The 12,020-nt window shown below is 32.5% G+C and overlaps 1 protein-coding gene across 6 annotated transcripts in view; it reads right to left on the bottom strand.

Moving 5' to 3' along the window:
• Positions 1-7,616: 7,616 nt before the first annotated feature.
• LOC126737368 (pancreatic lipase-related protein 3-like) overlaps positions 7,617-12,020 on the bottom strand; it is a 32,944-nt gene continuing 28,540 nt past the window's right edge. For 5 of the 6 annotated variants that reach the window (XM_050442258.1, XM_050442264.1, XM_050442280.1 and 2 more), the window contains 2 exons: positions 9,571-9,795; positions 9,107-9,357 (listed from right to left, as the gene is read on the bottom strand). In XM_050442258.1, coding sequence (XP_050298215.1) covers positions 9,122-9,357; positions 9,571-9,795 — 461 coding nt within the window. In that variant the 3' untranslated portion in view covers positions 9,107-9,121. Of the gene's footprint in view, positions 7,813-9,106; positions 9,358-9,570; positions 9,796-12,020 lie in introns of those variants that run through there. The other variant, XM_050442249.1, reaches the window with a different exon arrangement.

Below are 12,020 nucleotides of genomic sequence, written 5' to 3'. Positions count from 1 at the left end.
TTTAAGAACTCTTGCATTTCCTCTTTTAAAGTCCAAACCCGTTCAAATACATATCCACAACTTAACCATCTTACTTTTGTGTGGTAAAGAAGGTCATATTAATCTGCGTCGACTTCAACCAGAAATTCTTGGAATAGTCGGTGTACCAAGCTCCGAGATCGAAACATGTTAATTAAATTTGAAACCACATTATGTACATGGGTAATATCTATTGCAGCTTTGCAAAGGACGGTTAATTATACAATGTAAAAATACAACATCGTGATAAGGATACTGGTTCCGAAAAATTCCTGAAAATCCCGAGTTTTTTCCAACCATATTTGAGGCTCCATCTGTTTAATTTTTGAAGACCTTCGAAAAATTCGTTATAAATTATTTGCTCATGCATGTGGTTTTTCCTTTTATCGATTGCAAATAAGCTAGCTCTTCAGTAATATTAAATTAGCTATTAACACCTCTACTGAAGATTCATAATTGTGCAATATCACTTCTAACCGCACTTTCGTCCATCGTCATGGAAAAATATTTAAAGTTTTCTATTATAGGTTGCCTAAGTTGAGTCGACAAGTTAGATGCATCAATTCGCGTTGTGATTGTTTTTCGCGATAAACTGACAGACTCAAACTCTTTAATTTTTTCTGGACATAAAATTTTGCTCATACCCACCATACAATCTTTTAATATTTCTCCTTCTAAGTATGGTTTGTTATATTTAGTTATTTTATAAGCCACAACATATCCAGCCAGTGTAGAAGTCTTTTGAGCAGTGTTTTGCTTTATAAACAGATTCGATTGAGCAGATATTCAATAGATATGCAGCAGATAGTCATCCATCAAAGCATTTTTAGTTTTTAGTGTTAAAATGGCAAGAAAGATTAAAATCTTGCTTGCCGCCACTGCGTCATAATAAATAAGACATATTGGTTTACCATATGTCTGATATATTAAGTCCACTCTTCTTTAAACAGACGACACTTGGAATCCACTTTTCCCATTTTTTATGCTCCATTATCTTAAAATTAGTACTTATTTTTTCAAAAAATTATGAATGTAAAGCGTTACGCGAACAAGGATCAATAAAATAGACCTAAAACGTGCGGCTCGGTCTGTGACAGTTGGCGTTTAAGTTTACTCGCCCCCGTTGCGATTAGTTTAGCTTCACCAAAGTTTACAGAATAAAATATATTATATTCTGTAAACTTTGGCTTCACCTATAGGCTATGCATTTATTATTCTACTATAATTAGAATCTACTTTAAACTTCTCGATCGTCAAAACCTAATCGTAGCGGGACATATACTTATTCATATTGATGGACCATCGGCGGGCCGGATTAAATACTTTCGCGGGCCGTACCACAGATTACTTTGCCCATCACTGGTCTAAGCTAAGACCATTTATCATTTAAAAAGTGACAACAAGAATTTATTAGAAAATTCTGTGTTTCAATTTTCATATCTCCAATTTATTTATTTTCAGAGATATAAGCATTTTGTCTCTAAAATATCTAATTTATTTTTAAATTTTCAACTTCAATTTTTTTTTAAATCATCGAAGAAACACTGAAATATAGATCTAATGATTTTATTAAAAGACACCATGTTTTAATATTCAAATTTCTTACTTGTTTATTTTCAAAGACATGAACTTGAATTTTGAATATCATTGTTTCTCTGCCCGAGGATGCTCTGTTTTCACAGGATAATTACCATCCATCCCGCCTTACATTATAGCAAAGTCTAAATATTTCGTTTAAATATACAGGGTGATTCAAAATTGAGTACAAAGATTTCAAGGGCGTATTTACCAGCCAAAAATAAGAACTTTTTTCTATTTAAACGTATGTCCTAACTTGCTTCGTTTTCTAGATACAGAGTGTAAAAGTTTTTTAATAAAATCGGTTTTTTAACAATTATCCTTTCAGCCGATTTAAATAAAAGTTGGTAATAATCTGTGCCTGGCTCTATTAAAACAAATAAGTAGGGGACTGTGACCTTTGTTAGCAGTAATTTGTTTTTCTCCATAACCATGACATATTTGTCATTATTGACGTTTTGGTATTTACAGTCGGTTTAGTTTTTTTATGTGGTTGTTGTTCATTTTTCTTTTTTTATTTTAATAATGGAAAATGAACATTTGAGCATCTTGCAGACATTCATTTTGTTTATGGTCTGGCTGATGGAAACGCGCTTAAAGCTCGTAGGATATACTCATCAAGATTTCCTTATCATCGGCTGCCTAAATGCAGAAATTTCAGCAACTCTCATCAGCATCTCCGGGAATTTGGAAGATTCCAGACTACCAGAATGAATGTTGGTAGACCGCGTTATGACGGAAGAGAAAATTCTACAACTTATTGAGGAGAATCCTGCGTTAAGCACGAGGCAAATTGCACGGGATTTAAACCTTCGTCAATCGACAGTTTGGAGGGTTTTACATTAAAATAGTTTTTATCCATACCATATCCAGTGCGTGCAGGGTTTGCTCCCACTTGATTTTCCCTAGCGGGTACAATTCACAAGATGGATACTAAATAATTGAGCCAGGGATCCGAACTTTTTATCTCACATCCTATTTACGCACGAAACCCAAATTACCCACGATGGGATCGTTAATTATCATAACATCCATGTTTGGGAAATTGAAAATCGCCACGAAATTCGACAGTCGAACCACCAAGAGCAGTTCAGTTCGAATGTTTAGGCAGGGATTGTTGCAGACTTTCTAATTGGTCCATTTATTTTTCCCCGAACTTTAAATAGTGATGCATACCTGGAATTTTTACAGAATCATTTACCCGGTTTATTGGAGGAAGTACCGTTGAATATTCGCCAAAATATTTATTTTATGCACGATGAAGCCCCTCCTCATTTTCGAATAACTGTCCGCGAATATTTAGACCCTGAGTTCTCCAGACGCGACCTTGAATTCTCCAGCGTCTGGAGAATCCAAGGTCGAACAGGTCCAGTAGCTTGGCCACCGCGTTCCCCAGACTGCACCTCGCTAGATTTCTTTCTATGGGCCATGTTAAAAGCTTGGTGTATGATGCAAGTCCAGTTCCTTCCACTGAAATCCTATAACAACGGATATTTCATGCCTTCGAGGTAGTCAGAAACACTCCCGAAATTTTTAAACGCGTTCGGCAGTCCATGAGGCAAAGATTGGAGGGTTGTATCGCCGTAAAAGGCAGTCATTTCAAGCATTTGTTATGAACATCTGCTTTTGTATTTATCTGTTACTTAGGCTAAGTTAAATTTTGAAAAGAAATTAAATGAATCTCAATATTATAATCGATGCAAATTTATTATTTGTTTTAATAGGGCCAGGCACAAATTTTGATTTTTTTCCTGGAAACAAAGCTAGATACGAGTAAGGCTCAAGAGGCAAGAAAGTTACACTATGGACCACTTAATCTAAAAAAAAAATTAAATTTTCAAAAAAACGGTGGCGTAATATAATTTTACCTAAAAGTATCAAGTAGGTAGCCCCCTGGAACGCCACTGGAAATAATAAATTTATTTTATTCCCACCGAAGGAGGGCTTTTATGACGACAAATAAGCCTACCAAATTTTATTTAAATCGACTGAAAGGAATTTGAATAATTGATAAAAAAAACGATTTTATTAAAAAACTTTTACACTCTGTATCTAGAAAACGAAGCAAGTTACGACATACGTTTATATAAAAAAAAGTTCTTAGACTTTGATTGTAGTTTCGAGAGGCCACACAATCATTTAGGTAGATATAATGAGCAATATTATTATGATTATTCAGAAAATTTTTACCTAATTAATAAGCTTTTTGATCAGGTTAATTTGAATTATGTGCTTTAGCAAGATTCCTTATATATTATGTAAATATTTTTTATAATGTGCTTTATTTAGTTATTTCTCCAGGTTTTCTCCAGCTTTAAAAAAATTTGGTAATTTCAAAAAGACAGGTGCATAAAATTTTCAGATGATCAGGTTCTAGAGTTTAACTAATTGGCAATAGTAACATAGAAAAGTTCTGGTTTTAAGTGAACTCTACAAGATAACAGAAAACGATTTACCTGCAGAAATGTTCTATAACCATAAACATTTCCTTATTGGTCCTGACCTACCTCATCTTTGCTGATTACTTTAAAACGGTATATTCAACCAAAAACTACCCTGTATTCAAATCTTTATTCATCAATATTAGTACCTAATTTACACAATATATGATGAAATTTGCAGGCAGATGACATGTACTTTTGTTCTGTCTTATCCACTTTTTATTTTGTTTAATAAAACATTAGACCAGTAGCTTACCTTTCAAAACTCAACTCCTATTCACCTATATAGACCAGTAAGCAATCTAAATGTTATTCAAGAACTATTTGAGAAATATGTAATAGAATATCTTACATCATTATTAGATTCTACCATCATACCTCAACGAACAGGGTTTCAGATCGGAAGATCAACAGAACTCAATCTATACGCCGACTATCTGAAGGTAACGGAATGGACCCAATTAGCAATTTTTCGATGCGACAACGTTGCAAATATCAACGCAATGTTGCATTGTTACATTGTCTTAACCGTCGAGACAACCCCGTTTTATACCAATTTGAAAGATTTTTTTTGGTTGTCTCACCGTTAAGCAGTGACTATTTTTATAATCCATTTACAAGTATCAATAGCTACAAGGCCACTTACAGATACTAACTTAACATACGTACGTACATAAACATACATAACTTAATATAGCAAAAAATTACTGTAATAAATAATAATACAATAACAATAATCCAATAACAGAACACATCACTGACCAGTTCAGTTCTGTTTTAGTTTATTTAGTATTATTTTATTAAACTGATTCAGACTAGTTGACTCAATGTCAATATCGGAAGCATATAAGTTAAAATATTCAAAAAGTTTATAAATGGGAGAATTCTTATAAAGGTTGGTTCGCGGATAAGCCAGATAAAAAGCTGATGGATGACGAGTATTAATTTTGTTTAAAGCAAAAGGTAACTGACTTAGAATCTCAGAATAATCTATTTTGTTTTTCAGTATTTTGAAAAGAGTGCACAAAAATATTCTAATTCTTCTCTTACTCAGAGACAGTCTGTCAAAAACCTGCAACAAATGATCATTACTACAGCCTCTCTGGGGATATATAACAAATTTTCTAAAATACATGCACTTCAAGAACATTTTCCACTTCATTGCCACCCAGATACTGTACTGGGGGGATCAAATAATGGACCCATATTCCAAGATCGGCAAAACTAAGCTATCGAAAAGATGGACCCTCATTTCAACACTTAGCTCCTTGGTGGTTCTAACAATAAATCTAGAAACTTATTGGGCATCTTCTACTTTTAATAAAATATGTTTAGAAAATAAAAGAGTCGGGTCAAAAATCACTCCTAGAACCTTCTGCTGGGGTAGTCTTTGAAGTTGTTCACCAATAAAGGTGTAAATAAAAATTATGGGACTACTATTTAGGGTAAATGACATACAAGCACACTTACTGACGTTTAACCTAAAGCTATTATTTAATTCGCACCAGTTCGCAACATCCCAAAATTCATCTTGCAAAGCCTGACAATCATTCACAGATTGACTCTGAAGGAAACACTTGAAATCGTTGACAAACTATAATCCCTTTGTATTTTTAATATCGCAAGTCAGGCCGTTGACTGCAGTCAAAATTAGAGTAGTCTAAGATTGGAGCTACTTTTAAAGATACACGACTTAGAACCTTTAATTTCAACATACCGAAACCTACAACTGAGGTATAACTGAATTAGGCACGTAATAAAAGGAGACACATCTAAGTCTGACAAAGATTTATCAGGATTGTACAGTGTCTCACTCTATCAAACGCTTTCTCCTCATCTATATAGACAACATCAATCTGAGATTTTTCATTAATAGCTTCATGGACATATTGACAGAATTGACAAGATTAGTGAAAGTTTATTTTTTGGACATAAAGCAATGCGACCAGCTATTTCACTAAATAGGCGCTCAAAGATAATCAAGTCATAGTCAATAATTTCAAGACTTTAGAAATAGAGCTCATAATAGTAATTGGGCGATAGTTCCTAATTTCATCTCTAGAGCCAGATTTGTATATAGAAATTATTTTGGTAATTTTCCACCTATCTGGATAACTTGAAGTTTGAAAAATAATATTAAATTAATCCATCTTTTGAACAGTCCTTAATTGGTTCCCTTAGTCATTTGGTTTTTCATTCGAAAATTGTACACGTCTACATTATTTTAAACGTAAATTACTACTACTACCATCTATAGTAAAAAAATACGTTGTAAAAACTGCAAAGTTCTACAACAGTTGCAGTACGTCGAAGCTTGGTCGAAAATAAACGTCATTGCAAAACCAACTAAATTTTGCACTGAAAACAATGTTGGAACCTAGTAGTGAAAATAAGAGTAATCGCTTTATCTACACCAATCTTTCCATAGCGTTCGACAGGGTGAATCATGGGATATCTTGCAATAAGCTTTGGGCAGCGGATGTAGCGGGTGATTTCATGAGATCAATTTGCAGCTACCTATCAAACAGGTTTCATTTAATACACCCTCGTCAAATGTGATAACTATTAGGGATCTTGAACTTGTAATCTTCTCATGAGTTCTGAATCATAAGTTTTGTCTCCCTCCACTTATTTTTCGTCGGGAACAAAGAGATTTAAAGGATTTGCAAAATATTTTGGCTGCTTTTATATATAGATTCTCCAGAAATGCTATATTCAATAGGTCTGGCAATACCTACGAGAAATACAAGATCAAGCATTTTTTAACCAACTTTTCTATAGTAGAATAAATATTAAATACGATAATTTTATTACTAGATCATTCAGACTGAACCTAGCTTTCATTCAGGATTTTCATAGTTTCATACATATTAGACGGTTGTTGACATTCTAATCTATTGTAATTAAATTTATTCCTGTGGGATTTCAGACTAGTGTGGGGTGATGAATTCTTGTGATGAATTTGGGAATTTGATGAATTTGAAATGTTTCATATCTCTATAGATGCCATTTTTGGATTTTACGTTTTAACATTGAACAATTAATGTTCGAAAATTGGGGTCAAAAAAATCATCATTCTGATTCAATAGAGACGGACAACAGACACGGGAAATATGTCGTCCCCCCAATGCCAAAACCGCGAATGTGCAAATTTGTAGTATTGAGAAAACCATCATTTAATATTGGAATGAGCACTAAAAATGTAGCCTTTGTTTTAGAGTGCTGATGTATAATTAGGATTGATCACTGTTCGAGTTGCAAATTTGTTTTAAGTTTTAACTTTTTTATTTATTTTCTTTAAGAGAGCACAATCGTTGTTTTGGCATATAGACCAAATATTGAAAATTTGCACATTCGTGGTTTTGGCATTAAGGGAACGGTGTCTTTTAGTTTAAAAATTTGTTTTTAAATAATGCATTTAGCTTAAACCGTCCAGGAACTATATATATACTTCATTGAAAGGTGACTTTTTAAGTCCCATTCTGTCTTCTTGTCACTTTCCTTAAATTTCCATTACAATTCTTATTATATGTACATACTGAATAATTACTCTGTTATTTACAAAAAAAAAATTAAAAATAATCTTTTATAAAATTTACTTTATTAAAAAAGTGTAATAAAAATACAATAAATAAGTAAACATAATGTGAACACGTGTAAAATTAAATAACAAATAGTTTAAAAAAATGAAAATACCTACTAAACGCATGTTTGACGTTACGTCTTAGAATAGGGTGATTCAGAATTTGTCTTTAGATAGAAATTTCCTCTTGCCCTAAAATATATAAAAAGCTAACTTAATTATTATTATAGAATTTTTTATAAAAAAAAATTCAATTTCACGATATTAAATAATAATAATAATAAGTTTATTTATATCAAATTTCACAATATTACAACTTAAATAAGGTACCATAAATAAACAACTACCCACAAAAGGAAAACCTTGTTAGTGGGACAAAATAACAACAATATTTATAATAACAAAAAAAAAAAAGAATACCTTTATACTTTAAACATAATTTTTTTCTAAAAGATAACATAAAAAAGCAATTACCAACATTATTAAATTTGGCTTAAATAATAACATTTAATTTTCTTGTCATATTTAAATGCATATTGTTAAGGCATCTGATGAACAAAGTAGTTTTAATAAACTTAAGCCAAATCTGATAATTTGACAAATTAATTTATCAATTTTATTAATTTATAGCAGTGAGTATTTTTTTTAAAAAAACATAGGTGCAATTGGTTTCTACAAAGTTAATAGGCAATAAATAGAGGATTTTTTGACATAGAATCAAATTCTGGGGCGTATATCTAATACCAATTTTAAACCTTTTATCCCCTGATGATGGACACCACTGTGTCCGAAACATGTCGAGAATTTTAAATAACTGAATGTTTAATAAATAAGTGGAGGGAGACTACAGGATTTTCATTTTACCATTATTTTATTATTTGAGAATTACTAATATTTAAAGCTATTTTATATATACAAGCTGCCTCCTTTCAAATAGTCAAAAAAGCTACAGTATATACAAGAACCAACTACTTCTTCTCTGTTAATTACAGGTGTTGCGTAGATAAGCTGTTCCATGGCGCCCTAGACAAAAAAGTCTAGAGGTGTCAGATCAGGTGACCTTGCCAAAGGACTGGACCACCTCTATCAATCCACCTGTTGTTGCAGTTCTGATCTAAGAAAGCCCTCACAGTACTAGCGAAATGCGCTAGACAGCCATCGAGCTAGAACCAGAGTTCTCTCTGATCTCTAATATTCTGTCTAACAACATTATTTGCAATTGGGTATAATATCTCGATCCTCTGCAAAAATTGACTTTCGATCCGATCTCCTAATGTAATATGGAGTACAAGTGGCGTGCCTACCTGTATTTTTACAAAAAACTTAACGTGTGCAAGTGCGTCCCTGGGCAAGTCAAAGTTGCCTCACCACCTATCATTTAATACCTAAAAAATTCATTTAAATCGCTACAAGCGTTTTTAATACAGAGGAAAAAATTCGTTTTTTTTTTTCAAAAATTTCAATACCCTGTATTTTGGAAACGGCGCTCTTCCATCCCAAATTACTTCTTTATGGCTCCTGTATATATTCTAGCATTTTTGACCATTTGAAAGGAGAAAATGTTAGCATACCTAGTGTCGACGTAAAGGCCCAACTGCGTAGCAAAACTGTTTTCCACATTGCAATCTCCTTTTTTATATTGCTCCCATGAGTCGCAATTTAAGGCGTTTAAAAATGCATGTGGATTTATGACAGATTCGGCAAAAAACTGGTACGATCTCCAATGACTGCAGAATGCTGAAAAAATTGTCCAAAATTTATTAAAGTATTAATTAATGATCTGTATACATATATAAATGTTGCGAGCATTACGCCTAAACTGCTTTATGGAACAGTAGGAAAATTAAGCAGGCAATAGGCATAGAATTCTAGTTTTAATGATTAATTCTTGACTACAGAATAATATTTAAATAACTATTTTAATACTACAAACAATAGTTCATTTTTTACCATATTCCAAAAGGGCATCTGGATTTCTTTTTTTAATTTCCTTCAAATTACATCCTGGCTGTGGTGCTATTCCCTCATTCGGCCAGAAATCTGCATGACCTATCTGTCTCGGATATCCAAATATGCCAGCATCAGTATGAATAACGTCTACAAATTCAGCATCGCTAGCGTCAAGCTTTAGACTTTTCGGCCATTTAGTAAAAAGCGGGCCTGCAGGATCTAAACCTAAAAGTATAATAGAACTTTAATAATAAAAGATATTAAGAAGAAATGTAAATCCGAAAATCCGCCCAAAATGATGGATCCTTTAATAATACGTAAAGAAATAAGTGATAAGTCATGATTATCACATCGGCAACACGGTGGGTACAATTAAACTGGTTCAGTCATTTAACTTTAAGTCATGTTAGCTCAAAAAAGGATAATAGGATGTATGAAAGCTGAAAAATACCGAATCTTGTAGACTACACTTTTAATGACTGAAAATATTGAGATGTTGGGGGTTCAGGAAAACCCTCCTGAATCCCCAACATCTAAGGGGAGTGCAACACTTAATGTTACACCACGTAGAATCGCGTAACTGATTCTACTATTGATTTCGAAGGACCACAACCATAGGCTGAATTTTATCCCAGGAAAGGCAAAAGTTACATTAAAACACACTTAAGCATTACTTCTTTACATTGCTTTAATATTGTAAAAAAAATCCGTTTTTTACACAACACTACTTCAAATGCATAATACTACACACTTATTTACCTAACACCTATATTTAAGGGTACAGCAAACGTCTAATACTAAAATTACTTCCTCTTTTAATAACACTTGGAGTACAGAGAAAAACTGCTAGTTAATGAGCCAATATTTAAATTTTTTACTATTTTTAGAAATTCCGGGAAATATTTCTAATACAGAGATCGAGCGCATCGACAGTATGAGACATGAGGAGCTACTAAAGACTTTCTTCGCGTCTGCAGCAGTGCAGCTGCTTACGTAATCGTTAAGCACGATTCGTACTTATTAGTGAATAGCGTATTTGGTGCAAATATTTAATTCTGACTTTGACAGTGTTGTGGTTTTCACAACAGACAGTGAGAGTAAGACCATTTGATGAAAAAAACTCAGATTGTTATAGTGTAATGTCAACAAGTTAATGCAATACTCTTAGAATTCTCTCACACCGAACGGCAATGCTTAAAAGATGTCTGTACCTCATTTGCATCAAGGTATAAAATGATTTACCTTAAAAGCTTGTCAAGTGATAATTAAAAGTAATTTTTTTCACATAAAAATTGTCACTTGCTAAAGTTGCTGATCCTAATAATTTCTCTGACATGCGTATCATAAGTATTTTGGCGGCAACGTTTAAAATTTTTGAAAAAGTTCTTTATAAATAAATTAACGATTATTTTTTAATAACGAACTATTACCTAATACTTAGTGTGGATTTAGGGGTGGCCTCAGTACAGCTACAGCTCTTGCTAAAGTAACGAATGATATTTTTTAAAAAAACAGGTCAGGGCAACGTTACCGTACTTGCACTGCTTCATTACTCAAAGGCCTTTGATATGATCAACCATTGTCTTTTAGTATTCAAGCTTAAATACTTTGGGTTTTTGGAAGAGTCAGCTAGAGATATCAAAAGATTTGCTAAGATAAATTTTCTGAAAAACTCATTATTTTATCCGGTGTACCACAAAGGTGGATATTGGGGCCATTACTTTTTTTAATTTACACTTCCTATATTCTAAAGTCCTTTAAAAAATTCCATGTTACGGCTTATGTTGATGACACTCATATATCTTTTAAACCTAATTCACTTGCTGAGGCCTCCGATGCTTTAAATAATAAGCTTAAACTAATATGCGAGTTATCTAATGAACATCTTAATTAGTTTCAATTTAAATTTAAATTAAAAAAAAAATCGACTTTAATGGTCTTTGGAAATAAAAATGGGGTTGAGCTGGTAAAATCAAACATGGACATCTACACATACGCAGTACTAAGCTACAATTTGTCGATCTCGCTCGCAATCTGGGTGATACTTTTAATTTTCATTTCTTTAATATTGTAACATATTATTTGTTTATTTATTTAATTTATTTATTGTGTAAGTAGTTAAAAATAAGTTGTTAAAAAGTATATTTTATTTACATGATGTTTTCAATGCAGACACTAAACTTACGCCTGTGATAGATTAACTGCATAGAGTCTTTTTTTAATCAATGTGTTCTTTTTTATCTTTTTTTAATCCGGTATGTTTCTTGTGTATTTATAGTTTAATTAATTTATATACAGAAGTTTCATTCCAAAACAAACCACACTTACTAACTTCTTTCACACTATAGTTAAATGATATACCAAAATATGACGTCGATAAGATATTCATTCGTACCAGACATTTTAGCTCACTATTCGCAGCCTACGGTACGTCAGCCTATTTCATTTTT

The sequence above is a fragment of the Anthonomus grandis genome, chromosome 1, assembly GCF_022605725.1.
Source record: "Anthonomus grandis grandis chromosome 1, icAntGran1.3, whole genome shotgun sequence".
Classification (NCBI taxonomy): Eukaryota; Metazoa; Arthropoda; class Insecta; order Coleoptera; family Curculionidae; genus Anthonomus; species Anthonomus grandis.
The sequence above is the reverse complement of the archived record's forward strand: the minus strand, read 5'-3'. Positions and strand labels throughout refer to the sequence as shown.